The sequence below is a fragment of the Colletotrichum orchidophilum genome (genome assembly GCF_001831195.1).
Source record: "Colletotrichum orchidophilum strain IMI 309357 chromosome Unknown Scaffold_20.1, whole genome shotgun sequence".
Taxonomy (NCBI): Eukaryota; Fungi; Ascomycota; class Sordariomycetes; order Glomerellales; family Glomerellaceae; genus Colletotrichum; species Colletotrichum orchidophilum.
Window position 1 is genome coordinate 409,548 of NW_019172976.1, and position 17,179 is coordinate 426,726.

Here is a 17,179-nt window from a genome sequence, read left to right on the forward strand (position 1 = left end):
GTTTCATGGGATAACGGAATGAGAGAGAGTGTCTCATGTTCCTGCGGATGGTTTCAATTGCATGGCATACAGGGGGTTCGATGCATAAGGTACTCGCACGTCCCAAAATGGCAGCAACTGTGCATCCTGTCCAGGTCGGCTTGCCTGCCGACCGATTGACGATACCCGGCCTAAATCTGACAAGTGTCCGGCGCTCTCCACTCCAGCTGGAATGCTCCAAGTGCTCCTTCCCTGCATAAACTCAACTCACCTTACCATACAAAGTAGCTAGACGCGGCTCTGCCTCGCCTTCGCTAACTGCGCTGCAGCACCATACGCGGCAGGTCCTTACAGTAAGCTTGATGGACGAGTTCGCTTCTGAGAGCGTCTTGTTGACATTTTCTACTCTCGGGTCTCTTTCTACTTTGTTGCATTTTCATCCCATCTAGGTGCCGGTCGTCATCGCCGCCCGCTAGGTCCTTTCGGAGGATCCCTAACAAGCATTCTGACTTTGCCGTCCCCAATCTCCACACCTTGACTCAAGATGTCAACCTCATCTTTGCTGTCGTCTGCACTCGACATTCCCTCGCGCGCCAACGCCTTGTCGTAACTTCGAGCATCGATGCCCAAGATGCCACCCATGTTATTGCGATCTCCAGGCACGGAGAATTCGCGGTAAGCGTACCTCCACTCGTTCAAGAAGTTACGAATCGCCTTCCCAACCTTGTCCTTGCCGTTCTTACTGTGGTGACCTGTACCGGTAATGGCGTAAATCGGTCGAGTCTCCTTGCCATTCTCCATCAGAACGCGCTCCAAATATTCCACGGCTTCCTCCGGGTGGAGTCCGTGCAGGTCGACATATATCTCGGAACTGTTCGCAATGCCCCTGTTCCGCTCCTCATAGAGCTCGCGCGCTGCTTCTCGATGTGCCTTCCGCATCAGGTCATTCTCACTCTGACCCCGCAGACTCAGAGCTTTGGCAGCCCTTGCATCGTTCCGATTCCATGCTTGAGCGGCACTGATATTTTTATTAACCATTGCGTTTCTCATCAGGGAAATGCCGCTCTCTTACCTCTGGAGAAACTTGTTTCTTAGACCTCCGTGCTTGATAGCTTCTTGTCGGGCTTTGAGGTAGGCCTTATTGGCTCTTTCGCCAGTTTCTAACCACGGAATGTGTTTCGGGTTCTGGATCGCCTGTGCTGCCGCGCTGTTTTCTCCATTTCGGATATTGGTTGAGCTTCCATTTCGTCCTATCTTTTTGATGTCTTGGCGGAGTGAAGCTGGTCCTGGGGATGGCGACATCTTGACGATTTCAGCAAGGGAGTTCGGTGTGTAATTCTCCTTGTGATTGTGGCCGTGTCCACCTCTTTTCCCGTGGTGTTTCTTGCCTTGCTTCGCGGCAGCAGAGCCCAGAGTAGGGAATGCGTCTGCATCGTCCAGCGACGGCGCCACCAATTCCCTCGCTTGCTGGTGCCGGCTTCCTGGACGAGACCTAGGACGAGGGCTGTCAACCGCGTAAAAAGGCTTGAGGCCGGGTGGCGGCGTGAGTCCGATTGTCACATTTGCGCTTCCACTGTAGCTGCTAATGTGGTCGGGCGTACCAGGGGGAAGTGCTGGAAACGAGTTCAAATCGGACAAGTTGGCCTGTTTGGTTGGAGGGGTACTGGCCCCGTCAAGAGCCAGCTTATTCATTAGATGTGCCGGGTCATGAGAGAATATGCAAGTTTCCCCAGCTAGACAATTGCCCATTACCCAGTATCTTGGTATTCATGTTAGCTGAAGCTGCACTCGAAGTTGGGGTAGAAGATACTTACTTGCACAGATGATTACTCAAGTCATGGCTGAACCTGCAATCTGCCCTCAAGCATTGTCCCGTGGACATATAGAACTTGCAGATGACGCCCGATCTTTGTCCAGCTGGGGTACTGGGACGACCTTCCGCAGCCAACGCCTTTCCTATCAGTGACACCTTATTGTCGTCAGGCTGCGGGCTGCTATACCCATTTTCTTGCGCCTGACTTTCCATGATGGACGCGATTGTTGCACTCAGGTCATAGCCATGAAGCGCAAGGGCGGCTTCAATCTCCTCGTCAGTCCGTGTCCGACCAAGTATTGAACGCAGCATGTCATAGGGAGACATGTCAGCTTGCTGCGACGACATGGAGGAGAACTCAGGGGCAGCAGCGTTCAAGCCACTCGAGGTGCCGACAGATGATGTAACGCTGATAGCATCATCGGCTACTAGCCACTCTACGTTCTCTGTCTGATAGTCGCCGAAAGTTTCGTGGGAAGGTGACTTGTCGTTCGCGAACTCGTAGGCGTTCAAGTTCGGGCTATTAGGTATGGCGGGTGTCGCAAATGCGAGTCTCGGGGAAGGTCGCGGAGAGGAGAAGGGAGACGCAGCAGATGATTTTGTTCTCGTGAAAGAGGGAGTAAAGGACGGTACAAAGCCTGGAGGGGCCAAAGGACTAACCCCAAGTCTGGGAGAGCCAGAGAGGGGAGTGGCATTGCCGCGCCACGATGCAGGCGATGGTCGCCGTAAGATAGTCTGGCGGATGGGAGGAGGGGAGGCCGCAACTCCGCCTCCATCACGATATCGCCATAATACATCGAGGATCGCATTATCTAGTGAGGAGCCATTCAGAGTCGTCTGATTTCGCAAAAGGTCTTCTAGCTTGTCCGTCTTGTCCTCATCCTCGAGGGTGGCATCCTGGAGGATCGGGAGGCAGATTTCGTAGTGCTCGTCGGAAACCATGGTGGCGCGGTTTGAGGCCGAGACGCGGGCCTGGGAAGGCAGAAGCAGGCAGCAAAAGTGCGTCAAGAGTATGTATTGCGTGCGTATGCAAGGTTTGGAGCCGAGACCGTAACGGCGCGTCTATGGATGGTATTCGGTCTTGATTTGGAGCGGAGCTACTACAAAAAGCAGGCGGCGGGAGTGCAAAAGCAGTAGTGGCAGGCAAGGCTGAGTTGTGAGTTGACGTCGGATGTCAGCCTTCGCGGATGGCCGTGGGGAACGAGATCGAAAGAGGACGAGTTGTCCTATTCGCCTGAGCAAGGCCGGAGTTACTAGAAGCAGGGTGCGCTAGCGTCTCGTGTGTACGTGGAAGAGGAACCGGAGTAAAGTGAGCGAGATGGCGATGGGAGCGAAGTTGGTGGGCGGGATTCGATGGTTCCGTCACATGGTTTCGGAGCCAGGGGCAGAGGGGGGATCGTCTCGAGCTTCTTCTTGGATGAGGCGGTCGGTATTACGGGCATAAAGTACGCGAAAGAGAAGGGCTGCCCCGTTTGAGTGGACTTTGCTTGCTCGTCCACAGAGCCTTTGTTGCCAGCCGTTGAAAGGCTAAGGTAGAAGCGAGACACGACGGGAGGAAAGCGGGAGATTTGGAGATGGTGGTTTGGATGGTGGGAGGAAAGTCGGCCAAGTGCACGTCGTCGTCCCCCTTCAGCTGAGGACGGGGACCAGGAACTGGGACGGGGCCACCTGAGGGCGGCAGAGGTAAGGTGAGTTGCGGTCGGGTACTTGGGGTGCGTGCTCCCTGCGCTGCTGCTGCTGCCGCCGCCGCTGCACCGCTCCTGTGGATGCAGGTTACCTTAAGGTAAGGTGAGTCCAGGTGACGGAGGGGGGATGATGCACCACCCACCAGCTGGCCAACAGCTCCTTGGGGGTCGGGGAACTGGGGACCCGGTGTCAGTGGACTCACGCTTACCGGGCACGTACAAGAAAGTAGCCAATCACTTGAGATATCCGGGACGTGCCCCCAAGGAGCCCATCTAATTGTCCATCCACTGACGGGAGTCCTCATGGACGACCACAACGGGGCGGGGCAAGCAATGATGTCGAGTACGTACCTTGGGCACACCCTCCTACCTTACCCAGTGCAGTGGCGCCTTCATCTAAACTTTTCGAACTAACCTTAGGTACCTTATCCGGGGCTTGGAATTCAGCGGGAGCTCAAACCGGTTTGCGATGTGAGATCCAAGATGTCAAGTAAAGGCTTATCTTGAAAGTTGGGAGAGAAGCAGAATTGAACGCTATATGTGGAGGCTTCAAATGCAATTTAGTAACTATTCAGATTTGTTTTTGAGTGGGAAGGGAACATTGGCATGTAGGTGCTGTCTCTGCATGTACTCAACACCAAGCGACGAGGCATTTCACTGGATGATGTTGAAAGACAGTTTACCATTTATCTGGTGCTCTCATTGAAGCCAACCATTTGTTCAGCTCTGCCCCCACAGGCCATGTTGCGCCCTTTGTCCTATTCTCAGCCAAAATATTACTCGAGCACATTGGCGTTCCGTCTCAGCGCGTAGGCTGAGGCTCGTGCAGGGTTCAACCAAGGAGGTTGGCTGCCTTTCGTGTACGTTCGAGGTGGTTATTGAATCTCACTCAGCTGAGGGCTGCCTTTGAGGCGTGTCGGACATGATTCCAAGGCCATGAGAGGAGAAGAATCAGGGGTGGGGGTGGCTCTCCTTCGCCTTCATTAAGGTAGCCGTGTCTTCAAAGGCAGTGCTGTGTTCGAAAGACCTATCTATGCCTCCCGGTGTCGCGAACTCCATGCTCCAGTGAGCCATGCTGTCTTCTACAATAGGTAGCTCAAGGGATTTCTTCATCATCCAGGTCATCCCCGAATCCGAAGCTGAAGCCCCCTCCGTTGGTCTCTGCATGGATCCCGCCAACTGCCTCCTCCCACTTCCTCTTCTTCTGGATGTTCTTCTTCTCCAAAATCAGAAGCGCTTCTTCCAACAAATGTGGCTGGTCCTGGCGTAATCTCTCAATGAATAATGCGTACGGATCAGCGACATCCTGCTTGAATCCTGAAACCTGGTCTGGCTTGTCCCTCAGGAAACCTACGACCTCGGAGAGCTGGTTCTTCGGCACAAAGTTCTGCGTCAGTGCAATGCCGCTCTCCAAATTGACCACTAGATGCCACCATCCACTAGGCACATGCAGGATCTCCCCCTCTTGACAGATACCCTCGACGCACTCGGGTACCCGACGTGCTTCTGCATGGAACTCGAGAAGCCATTCTGCGATGCTCAAGGGGCTGGTGACCTCGCTGCTGTCCTGCGAAACAATCACTCCGGGGACCGTAGCGGTGGGTGGAAACATGATCCAGTATTTCGCACCCTCAATCACGGCGTTCCATGCACTCGTACCATTAGGGTCTTTATGGAAGGTCGATCCGCTCCGTTCGGGTCCGATAATCAGCCAACGATGGGCGGGCCGTTCCCTTCCCAGGAGCTCGAACAAATCCGGACCAAAACACTCCGGCTTCCAATATGCTGCCCCCTCCTCTTTCCCAACGGTGATTTCCATCTTCTCGGCGAACTTTTTGTCAAATAAATAGAGAGGGCTCTCATCGCTGTTGTTATTCATGTACTTGTTGTAGGTCGAAAAGGGCCAGTCAACAGCCTCTGCACGAAACTCTACATCATGGTAGCGTTTCCATATGGCATTGATAGTCCATTCGTGGCAAACAGGCCACTTCTGGATGTAGTTCGTGAGAACGAAGGGGGTGTCGGTCCAGTTTTCAGAGAAGTCCTCGTAAGTTAGTGTTTCCATGCGTCGAATCATGTTGTGATTCGGTATTTTTGAAGTGAACTGCTTCAAGTCTACGTGACTGCAGACGAACGGCCTGTGTAGAACGTCAGAGAAGACATTGCTGCAATCAATGATGGCCTGTTGCTCAGCAGAGAGCTTCAGCTGGGTGGCCCTCCACGACCCTTGCCATTCGCCGTCGAACCTGCCCGAGTTGTGAGATCTAAAGTTCCGTCAGTAAAGAAAATGACTTACATGCCAAGATGCTGTAGGATTGTCACAATATCATTCTCTGGTCCATTGGGAACAAGAGTCACAACGGAATCCCAGTCGACAACAGTCTTCATTTCCAACCAGGGGCACAGGGGTATGGATTACTGTGTAAACCGCAGCGTTTGCCGATGAACACCAATGACACCCAACCCCATGATTCCCCTCCACTCAGCAAAGCAACTGACTTACTCAAGGAATAGCGTCTTCCACAAGTCATCCGACCGGCAGAATGAGTAGAGGAACCTAGCAGTGTAGCCCAATTTTCGAAGACGATCTTCGTCGAGATACTCCAGAAGAAGCATCAAAGCCTCATCGGGCAAAATTTTCAGGTATCCGATGTGTTTCCTAGCGTTCGGGCGGTCCGAAAGATACTGGTTGCCCAGGGGTTTCACTCCCAAAGGATGAGTTGGAATTGACTCATTCGAGGTGACTGCAATTTCCATGGCCTTTGAGTCATAGCCGTCGATGTTGGTGTTGTCAGCTTGACTATTGCTCCGGCCATTAGACACAATGCCATGGTGTGACACAGACGAGGCATCGTTCGCCATGTGAGGTACTAGGTAAAGTTGCCAGGTTCCTTGGGTTATTGGAAGGACACTGGCATGTGCGTCTGCTGCTTTGGGCTAGGAAAATCCGTGGCGGGGGTGACGTTGGAGAAAAGAGGCAAGCGGATCGAACAGTCTGAAGTCAAAGGAGAGGGTGTGAAAATGAGATGAGAAAAAGCTGTACAAGGAATCATGTCACTGTGCATAGCGGCATCGTAGGTGCAGGTGGTATGAGCTAAGTAAGGTAGGTGGCAGTACGTAGTGCATGGTGGACGCATCCTTCGATAAACATGTCTTGTGACTCAATTAATGCATGAAGATGTCTAGATGAAAATTTGGCAGGCATTCCGCCACGACAGGTCCTTGGGGGGCCGGGCGACAAGGCAAGAAATTCAGCAGGCAAGTGCGGCTGCTGTGCCTCTGTGGTTCCTGCTATCTCTGACCTTCCCAGCGCTGAGTTCTGCTGACAGCAGTCTCCCATGGCTGCACTGCTAGTGGTTGCTAATTCACTGAGGAAGGCACGGCGGGTGTGCCCTAATCACCTATCCTGCCTGTTCTGTTTAGCGCCACCTCGCTTACCGCATAAATCGAGGGGCCGCCCGCCGCCAGGAAATTTTTTACGTGGTCAAGAATTCCTGCAGCTGCTGATAAAAACTTCACTTCCCGCCCTGAACAATCAACGTGCACAATCACCCCACGAACAACCATACCAAACGTACCCTTTTTCCTAGATTCAGCTCTACTCTTGCGTTTCGCCAAGAGTATCGGATCTAGTTGAGACTTTAATTCTTAGACTTCGATTCGTCGACCTATTTCGCAAAACTCTCCAACGAGACGTTTGCGAATTTTCCAACCCCTCGCCAAACCCCACCTTCGCGACGATATTTCTAGATCCCAAGCTGTGCTTGTGATCTAGATTTCCTCCACAACCCAACCGCAATCATGGCTGACAAGGGTCTTGAGGATGTGCCTGAGGGTAAGTCTTGCTTGCGACAAGATATGAGGGACCGTGGCTGTGGCAGGGGAAGGCTTCATCCTTTTATGTTGAGGTCGCCTACGAGCGACCGACCGACCGACCGCTTCACCCCCTCCTCCCTCTTTCCGGCGCCTAGCGCATTTTTGAAAGACCACAAATCGCTAACAACTTTCACTATCCAGGCCAGATCGAGTCGAACTACGATGAGACCGTCGACTCCTTCGATGACATGAACCTGAAGTCGGAGCTCCTTCGTGGTATGTTTTCCCGCGCTCAAAATTTTCGTGGAGAAATGCCCTCACTGTGGACCATATTGCTGACGTTGCTCTACTAGGTGTCTACGCCTACGGTTTCGAGCGTCCCTCCGCCATCCAGCAGCGTGCCATCATGCCCGTTATCAAGGGTACGTTGAATAATCAGTTGGTTTTTGCGCAGATCGTTGCTCATGATTTCCCCAGGCCACGATGTCATTGCTCAGGCTCAGTCCGGTACTGGCAAGACCGCCACCTTCTCCATCTCTGTTCTCCAGAAGATCGACACCAACGTCAAGGCTTGCCAGGCTCTCATTCTCGCTCCCACCCGTGAGCTCGCTCAGCAGATCCAGAAGGTCGTCGTCGCCATCGGCGACTTCATGAACATTGAGTGCCACGCCTGCATCGGTGGCACCAGCGTCCGTGACGACATGAAGGCCCTGCAAGACGGTCCCCAGGTCGTTGTCGGTACCCCTGGCCGTGTCCACGACATGATTCAGCGCCGCTTCCTCAAGACCGACAGCATGAAGATGTTCGTCCTTGACGAGGCCGACGAGATGCTTTCTGTAAGTTCTTACAGAGTATAGACTCACTCCCATCACATGCTAACATGACTTTTCAGCGCGGTTTCACCGAGCAGATCTACGACATCTTCCAGCTCCTTCCCCAGAGTACCCAGGTCGTCCTTCTCTCCGCCACCATGCCCCAGGACGTCCTCGAGGTCACCACCAAGTTCATGCGTGACCCCGTTCGCATTCTCGTCAAGAAGGACGAGCTTACCCTTGAGGGTATTAAGCAGTTCTACATTGCTGTTGAGAAGGAAGAGTGGAAGCTCGACACCCTCTCCGACTTGTACGAGACTGTCACCATCACCCAGGCTGTCATCTTCTGCAACACCCGCAGAAAGGTCGACTGGCTCACCGACAAGCTCACTGCCCGTGACTTCACCGTCTCCGCCATGCACGGTGACATGGACCAGGCTCAGCGTGACCTGATTATGAAGGAGTTCCGTTCCGGATCTTCCCGTGTCCTGATCGCCACTGACCTTCTGGCTCGTGGTATCGATGTCCAGCAGGTCTCCCTGGTCATCAACTACGACCTTCCCGCCAACCGCGAGAACTACATCCACCGCATCGGCCGTGGTGGTCGTTTCGGACGTAAGGGTGTTGCCATCAACTTCGTTACCGCCGAGGACGTCCGCATGATGAGAGAGATTGAGCAGTTCTACAGCACCCAGATCGAGGAGATGCCCATGAACGTTGCCGACCTCATCTAAGTAACGAATTCACGTATACACGCATACTCTCTCTTTGGAACGGAACAGGCCCTGTTGTCTGCCGAGATCGATCACGCACCGGATCTGGCACTGACGCTTGAGGGTGGATTTTACTCGAAATTCATCAGGACTTGTTTGTTGATAGATCGCGGAAGGCTACCTGGCGAGTCAAAAGGCGTGGCCAGCTGACCATCTTCATGGTTGATTGCTGGACGCGCCCCGACTCATGGGTGGAATTGAAAACTGGCTTGCATGCGGAACGGCTCACGAGTCTTTTGGCACCTTAATACCATGAAGGTGCGGCGGACTGGTACCTAAAAGAATCATTGGCAAGGGTCCTAGTTTTTGATTTTCGGTTTCCTAGTCTCTCTGTACGTAGGGGCCACGTCACGATGAATCTTCTCTTAAAATAATTCCCCCGTCTCTCATTGAAAGTGATTATGAATATGTTTTTAGGGTCGTGTAGCAGCAGGCTTTCACGGCGAGACAGACAATCTGGTCGCAAGATACTTACTTTACCGCCGGGGTTTCAACGAAGGAAGCGGGGGCGAGCATGCACAAGGCTGGATACTCGGAAATGGCTGGGCGAATTGCTGCTACGACATGGAGATTTGCTCTCAGATGTTCCATCATGCAGGCTTGCAAGTGGCCGGAGCGCATCCAGACACTGACATTGGGGTCCGTTATCAAGAGACTTGGTGGGACTCTAGGCCACCAAGTCTCCAGGCCATCGTAAGAGTTTGGGTTGCGCCACGTGGGCGGGCCGTGAATTTGATGTCTCCGGTCGCATTCCAGTGCGTGAGAGGGAGCCCAACGTCCCATGGCTCGGCGCATCCGTATCGTCCACAGCTCGACTTCTTGACCTTTGGTGTGGGCAGCTGCCTGCCACTCTGAGCCCAAACGGGTGATTTAGTCGGGGCTCATGCACGAGGAAGACCTCGGGCAGTTTCAATCAGTTTGTGCGCTGCAAGAAGCCATTTCAAAAAAGAAAAGAATGGGATCCCTCAATCTTGATTTGAGGCAATTTCATTGAAAGGGAAAAAGAAAAAAACCTCAAAAAAATTGGTAGCTTCTCTTTGATTGAGCGTGTCATCCTTAGTGCAGGGGCCATGCTACTGTTCGGAAGTTAGTGACTGAATGGTGATTCGAACTCGGGACCTCGGGAGGTGTACTCACATCTTCTCTGTATCGTTTCAAATTGACCAAATGCCCGAAGGCGAAAGTCGAGGGATTTTTGTTTCTCTATAGAGGGAGGGTACAGCGGACGCCCCACCTGGTCCGTGCTTAGCGCCTGAGGCAGGAGCCGTCATCTGGCTTCCGTCCTCAGGCTTAAGCACAGCCCTCCCCTCCTCAACGAGAAAAACCTGAATGTCAGTGCTGTCAAATATTTGGTGGGGGGTTTGCTTCTTTGTGGGACACTGGCTTTTACCCCGCCATACACACCAAGATGGACCCCGTCAGCAGAGGCATTCGAGACTCATCGCCGCTTACCACGAGATGAGAATCTACGATATCCTCATGTTGCGCTTCAAGTACTCGTTTGTACCTTCAACATAGTGAGTGAGATTTCTCGTCAAAAATTCGGAGAGACCGGTGCGCTGCAACGGCGCGCAGACAACATTTTTGTGGTCCCACGGCTCAGGGTTTCGAGTTGTGTACGGGATAGACCTTGGTGGAGGGGAAGAAAGGTTTCAAGCCTTGAGATTTTTTTCTTCATTCTTCTCATTTACAAGGGATTCCCCCCTCCCCTCCTTGCCCTGGCCCTTCCGGCGGCCTTCCCTCCTCCCTTCTCCGTCCTGTCAGAGGGTCTGAGGTGTCGGGGACCACCCCTGGGGCCCCCTTTTCTGTTTCGTTTCGTTTTGGGCAGTTCGTTAGGGTTGCAAGGAAGCGGGATTGAGCCTGCATTGAAACTATTAAGTGTATGTAACTAAACGAAGAACCAACCCCTTGTCAAGGGGCGTGAGATGGGAAAACTGTTTCTGGCCACTTATATTGGGCCGCGTGGGCGGCGCCCATCTCGGGGTTGTGAATAGGTTTAATCTGCAACAATGCTTAGACGAGTTGGGACCTTGTTTTCTTTCAGACCTTGATTGAGATATGAAGTTTGAACCAGCACATTCTGTTGCTCGTCACAAGACGTGGTCTCCTCAAGCGATTCGGCCTTGGTAATGGCATCTTGGGGATTTCAGCGGAGCGCTCTTCGGCACATTTACTATGGCATAGAGCCGTCAGTGTTCAGGGACCCTCTGCAGCTGGTCAAATCATTTTCCCTTGTCTTTAGACTTTGTATTTCTCACAGATAACTCGAAACTCAATCAAACCCGCTGTACAAGGTCGGCAGAGCGTCCTTCGCCAGTAGGGGGAGGTATCCATCTTCCAGGGATTCTGGATTGGGCCGCAGCTGTCAAAGGGACCCCTAAATATGTGAGAGCCGCTGAAATGATTGCTCGGGAATGCTAGAAGCGGGCATCTATAAAAAGGCATGACGGAAGGGCCACCTCGCGAAAGCGGTCATCGTAGGGGCAATACCGAGTCCGCCTGTTAGCTGGCGTCGCCAACAAAGGACTTCATGGCGGTAGACTACACAATGGTCACTGTTCTTTGAAATTACTCGAATGGTGAATCAAACCCGTTGCCCATTGAAGAACAGACTCTTTTTGCCCGAAACTTGGCAAGCCAGTAACACACTGATATCACTCAGATTTGAAGAAAGTAGAACACGAGGCAAGACAAGTCGGACCTGCAACGACAGAGCACATCATCGGCTATTGTTCGAAGACCAATCCAAATTAGTGTCAAAGGTGGTAAAGGCTATGTAATGTCGTTTGGTACTGAATCTGATCACCAAAACACATCTGCCTCGAATCTTTCAGCCACAGCTTTAACAATCTATCTTACATTTTTAACATCTCAAAGGGTTTTCGAGCCCAAGGGGAAGAATATGGCTCTTTGACTTGGTCGAAGGCAGTAGCTGGGCGTTGCGTATCATTCACTCCATGATGCCGCCGAAGGTTGGACAGCATACAGTCAACGTCTTGATATGATCATATCATAGGAAACGCCACGCTTGCCAGAGATCCTGATTTAGCTGTGGAAAAGTCAGTAAGCTTTATCCCGGCTTCTCATCTTGCTCTGAGCCTCTCCACACAAAGTTACTCGTCCGCGGTGTTTGATCCCGGAATATTCAACGAACGGGTTTCTGTTCCACCCAAAAATACTTTGAAGAAGGGAACCATGAAACCAACTTTGTAATAACGAAGAGCCTATATGTTACTGATGGAAGAAACGTCATGGGGTCAATGGCCCCTTTACGTAGACTCTCGTCAAGCTATGTGGGTGAGCTGGGGACTGCTTTCTCATGGAATGAGACTCGGGCAGGCTGAAACTTGGGTGTTGTAATTGGAGCGTTCACCCATCACATTCATCATGAAGGGCCGAATACAAATCATGCATGGTAGATCTGATCCAAATTTTAAAAGGTAAGATTAAAGCTCATTGCTCTCAAACCTATGCAATGTCCCGACATATGCGTAGAATGTCAACCGACTGTCAATCCACTTCGCCTCAAGACGACATGAGCATTCACTCCTCATCATCGCAATCAAATGAACCCGGTTTAGCCTGCCTTTCCGGTATCAACGCCAAGTCACCCCCGACCAAAGTTTGCGCCCATCGTTTGGTATTCATTACACTGTACCACAAGAGAGCGTAGCAAGCATCCTGTTACCACTGCACAGAGTCCTCTCTTCACTCTTTGCGCTGCCGAACACATAAGCCGGTAGGTAGCTAATCGTCCAACAGGAGGACGAAACGTTTGATTGCCTAGACTCGGCCGGCTCGGGCCTTCTCCAAAACATCTGGGGGCGGGAGGTACTCGGGGCCAAATGACAACGGGAGAAGCTGTTTACGATAATCAGCTCAAGGTTTTATCCAACGGGTAAGTTTCGTGAACTTACTGCTTCCAATCTCATCACGACGTATTTTCCGTCCTTGTTGAACATGAGAATAGGCGTCTCCAGATCCACGAACTCACGGATGCTAGTGAAAAGTGTCAGTAAATGGCTGTCTCGACGGCTCATGACATCCAGATGAAGGTTGCGTAACGAGAACTGGGGTATCTCGGAGGTTGACCTACAACTGTCGGCACATGCCACATGGGCTACACGGAGCCTCGATGTCGGTGGCTACGGCGACGGCCTTGAATCCCCGGATGCCCTCGGTGATGGCCTTGCCAAACGCTACTCGTTCGGCACATGTGCCAACAGGATAAGAAGCATTCTCGACATTGGCTCCAGAAGTAAACTGGCCATCTTTGGACAAAAGTGTCGATCCCACACGGAATTGGCTGTAAGGGCAGTATGCCGTGGCCTTCGCTGCCGTTGCCCTTTGGTGAAGCTCAGTTACCTCGGCTGGGGTAAGTCCGTACTTCTTGGCCGTCTCGGTCGCCTGAGACTCAATGGCAATGTCGAAAATCTCGGGTGTAAAGCCCATCTTGAGGGTGAGTGAGGAAAAAGGTGTAGAGGAGGGCGTGAAAAGATGAGGTTGTGAGATGAGAAATCGGGGGTGATGTGTGAGACGAATCTAAGATGGGAAGCAGTCAATGCGTGTAGCTGGATGACAGGCCCACGGACTGTTGCTGTTGGTTTTTTCTCGGCGGTTTCTGTGGTGGGAACGGTCTCTGTGAGTGCCACTGGCATGCTCCATTTGTGGGGGGTCCGGGTGTCAATAGCGATTCCCGGCCGTCTCCGACTTCCGTTTGCGTCTCCTCAAAGTAATGTTTTTGCTATCAATATTGGCACCGAAAACCCGCAATTGCCATGATTCTTTCTCTCCAGCCATAGCATACGTCCGTTTCCGCCTCCAACCTTACTGCCTAGTTGTGCTGCTTACATTCATGACATTCAAGGCCCGGATTGGACGGACATTCCCCGTATGACCAGTCGTTCCTCTCGACGTCCTGCAACCATTGGAATACCCCGCAGTCCATTCCTATCTGAAAACCTACCTCAACGCCGACTTATGCCTTGCCGAGGGGTATCGTAAGCGGGTTCATGGCACTAAATAATCCATACCAGTGAGCTAACGCCTTGGTTATGAGTTCACGGGATGCGCCTTGATAGGATACACTCACGAAGAGCCCCCGTCGACCACCAAGTTTGCTCCAGTGATATAGGAGCTGAACCCCGAAGCTAGGAACCCGGCTACTCGAGCTACCTCTTGGGGACTGCCTGGTCGCTCGAGGCCCACGCTTGCCTCGGATGCCTTCGACAACGAGTGTCAGTTGATAGGCTCACCGTGTACTTTTTTTCGTTCCTCTCCTATCTCAAACTTACCTCCTTGCCTTGCAGGATCGCAGGCGGGAACTGGGAGTTCATCCCTTTCATGTCGACCTGAAGACTTGATCAGTCCCGTATGCTCAACTTGGCGAAAGCGTCCTCACCCCGTTCAGATCCAGACCAATATCTATCTGGCCCGGAGAAATGCAGTTAATCCTCACACCTGAGCCCTTGAGCACCGCAACACCAGCCTTCACGACACCGAGCGCAGCGTGGGCCGCCATTGTGTAGCAAGGTCCCCAGCACCCGCCGTACGTCGATGCCACGCTGCTGATGACAATGATGCTGCCGTATTTCTGGCTCTTGGGCGCTGCGTTCGGGTAAGACTGCTTCTCCGTCAGTTTGGCCATGGCCGGAGGCGCATACTTGAGCGCGAAGAAGGGCGCCATGGAATGCGCCTCGAAGCATCGCTGGAGGTCGGCCGGTGTCGTTTCGTTGATGGACGGGGGACCCAGCAGGCCGGCCGATGACACCCAGATGTCCAGACGTCCAAAGGCGTTGAGCAGCTCGTCAATTAGAACAAGAGTCTCTTCTTCTTTGCCAACGTTGAACGGGTATGGAATAATCTTGGAGTTGGGGTAATCCTGGTGCACCTTGGCGACGAGAGACTTGAACGTTTCGTCGCTGGCCGTCTTGTCACATGCTAGACAGTATCAATCATTGTCTGTTATTGTCTGTCATTGTTTCATAAGATTATATCTCTCTTCTTACCATATATGGAAGCGGCACCATGTGCTGTCTACGTGTTAGCGATGCCTCCCCGAGGTAACGAATAGACCTGTACCTGCCAGCTCCTCGATGATCGCCCGTCCAACAGGTTGAGCAGCGCCTGTGACGACACAGACAAAGCCGTACTGGTAAAGATGCTTAGCACAATCTGCATAAACCTCTGATAGCGGCACTGACGCACAAGCTTGCCATCGGCGCGGTAGGGACTGAAGTCAACGGTTGTATCCATGTTGTTAAGAAAATACGGGATGATGCCCCAGCAGGTTGGAATCCTCACTACGTAAAAATAGCAGAAACTCAACCGGGTCTCTCAAATGAAAGAGAGGAGGGCAAAGAGGATTGCTGAAATTCACCAAGAGAGCAGAATAAGTAACCTCACGTCGTGCCACACCGGAGGCTAGACTTGAGGCGGCTCAAGGCTGCATGCCCAAACGGGCCAATGCCGTCACCTACACGCGGGCTGAGATGATGCTTCTCCGAGGGGATTAGCAGTACTGGCAACTAGCCTAATGGATTGTCCCATAATAGAGGCGAAACTCCCTACACTCAATGCAAGATTTATGCTGTCCCTGATAAGAGATAAGAGATCGAACAATACAGACACCGTCGACCCAGGTACATATTGTTTCACTTGCTGGCTCGAGCAGGCAGTCTTTGTCTTTGCTGTTTTGGGGCAAACCAGCAATGTCATCTACAAAACCTGGTAATAGCATTTTCGTTGCTTGAGGGCCGGCATTGACCCCGGTTTATGGCCCGCGCGCGGGCGGGGTGTCCATTGTGCTTCGTACCTAATACTGATATCGGTGGCATTCAACATCATTTATGTCTGATTGGACGATTTAGGTCTGAGATCCGGGCGACGGAGATGCTCATATCCCCCCGCCAGCTTCAGGCGTCGCAACCACACGTTTGCACATAGATTGACCTATCATACGCACTTCAAGCGTTACTGGTCATCATGCTGGTTGGCCACTGTGGTGCTTTACCTTACTATGGTCTTGGTCGTACTTCTTAACGTTTTCTGTCACCCTTTACACACGTCTCACGGTGATGTAGGCTAACGTCAATTCCAGACAACCTAAAACGTTCTCTCGTGGTGCTGCTGAACATGTTACAATCATTGATAATTCTTTCCAATGACCCTTACAGCCCACATTCTCGGCTGGCCCGGACTGACTGAGCATATCAAGCTTTGCGGAGGAGAACAACACACTGAGGAACCATGCGATCTTTCTATCAGGCATTGTTATCTAATACAGAGGAAGGAACTCGATGTGACCCATTCGATCACCTAGCTAGGTTGATAGCGATGGTTCTGGGATGCCTTCGCCAAGCATCTAAACCATGAGGGTTGGTAGATACGAGGGTCAGCAAGTATTGACGTCAGTGAGGCCAGTCGGGTTCCAGCAACGAGCAACGAATGAATTTCTAAGATTGAAAATCCGCATTTCAGTTTTGGTGTTCATATCCCTTCTTGGTGGGCACGTCCAGTGTAAAGTTTCCTTGTGTCGGGGGTAATCAGCATGCCGTTCCCAGGACGACACTGTCCAAGCACGGCAAGATACGCATTGACTATCCATAGTCACGAAAACACGGACATCTGCAGGAGGAGAAGAATGGAGGTTCACGCCAACAAATCTCTGAACACATCTCCAACCGGTTCAACGTTCTGGAGGTTGGGGATTCACAGAATCATTTAACAACCTAGATGAGACGATCTCTGACGATAGCGAGCGACTCTGCATAACGTAGAATAGGAGGGTAGGCCTGTGCGGATGGCCCGATGTCGTGGGGGTTTTCGGCAGTGGTAAGAGACTTGCAATTTAAGATAGCGTCTCCAGGCATCTGACGAGCTGTTGAAACATGAATGCTCGAAACCGCGCGTATTCGTTTGATGGACAAAGTTCCGGCCTCGCAACGCGTGTGTGAAAGTACGCTGAGTAGGTTGTCACGTTGTCTCGCACTCAGCTGGTGACTGATGTAAGCGAGCCTGTATGTTTGCTGGAGGCCAAACCAATCAGTTGACAGGCAATCGCCGACGACGGCTTAAATCCGTTGTAAACAGGACCGCTGTACGACGATGACGGATGAGAAATCCACCTCCAGGCCCCGCTTAGCTAAGACCCCCCCTTCCACCCCAGGTGGTGGGGACCGAATTGTCGGAAATTGTTAATGGGCTACTTGCGCCGTATATGGGATGCATGGGATAAGAATAGGCTTCGAGGCGGGTTGGGGGAGGGAAATCAGGCTGAGGGAAGGCGCACTGGTATCAGAG

At 52.2% G+C, this 17,179-nt stretch overlaps 4 protein-coding genes across 4 annotated transcripts; 1 reads left to right on the forward strand and 3 right to left on the reverse strand.

Annotated features, from left to right (window-relative positions):
• Positions 1 to 438: 438 nt before the first annotated feature.
• CORC01_03431 (smr domain-containing protein) lies at positions 439 to 3,550 on the reverse strand (the record flags this gene model as incomplete). The annotated part of the gene is made up of 4 exons (XM_022615081.1): positions 439 to 997; positions 1,052 to 1,738; positions 1,794 to 2,764; positions 3,434 to 3,550. Coding segments are annotated over 4 exons (2,334 nt in total), but the record flags the coding sequence as incomplete, so codon positions are not given.
• A 1,023-nt stretch (positions 3,551 to 4,573) lies between these two features.
• CORC01_03432 (F-box domain-containing protein) lies at positions 4,574 to 6,339 on the reverse strand (the record flags this gene model as incomplete). The annotated part of the gene is made up of 2 exons (XM_022615082.1): positions 4,574 to 5,741; positions 5,981 to 6,339. The coding sequence occupies 2 exons, from the start codon at positions 6,337 to 6,339 to the stop codon at positions 4,574 to 4,576; spliced, it is 1,527 nt and encodes a 508-aa protein (XP_022478541.1).
• A 939-nt stretch (positions 6,340 to 7,278) lies between these two features.
• Positions 7,279 to 8,839, forward strand: CORC01_03433 (ATP-dependent RNA helicase eIF4A; the record flags this gene model as incomplete). Its single annotated transcript, XM_022615083.1, has 5 exons — positions 7,279 to 7,312; positions 7,495 to 7,569; positions 7,647 to 7,715; positions 7,771 to 8,129; positions 8,186 to 8,839. The coding sequence occupies 5 exons, from the start codon at positions 7,279 to 7,281 to the stop codon at positions 8,837 to 8,839; spliced, it is 1,191 nt and encodes a 396-aa protein (XP_022478542.1).
• A 3,822-nt stretch (positions 8,840 to 12,661) lies between these two features.
• On the reverse strand, positions 12,662 to 15,133 carry CORC01_03434 (uncharacterized protein; the record flags this gene model as incomplete). Its single annotated transcript, XM_022615084.1, has 10 exons — positions 12,662 to 12,739; positions 12,796 to 12,877; positions 12,975 to 13,420; positions 13,730 to 13,796; positions 13,971 to 14,101; positions 14,173 to 14,229; positions 14,280 to 14,818; positions 14,887 to 14,910; positions 14,960 to 15,029; positions 15,086 to 15,133. 10 exons carry the CDS (start codon positions 15,131 to 15,133, stop codon positions 12,662 to 12,664), a joined length of 1,542 nt encoding a protein of 513 aa, XP_022478543.1.
• Between the last annotated feature and the right edge of the window lie 2,046 nt (positions 15,134 to 17,179).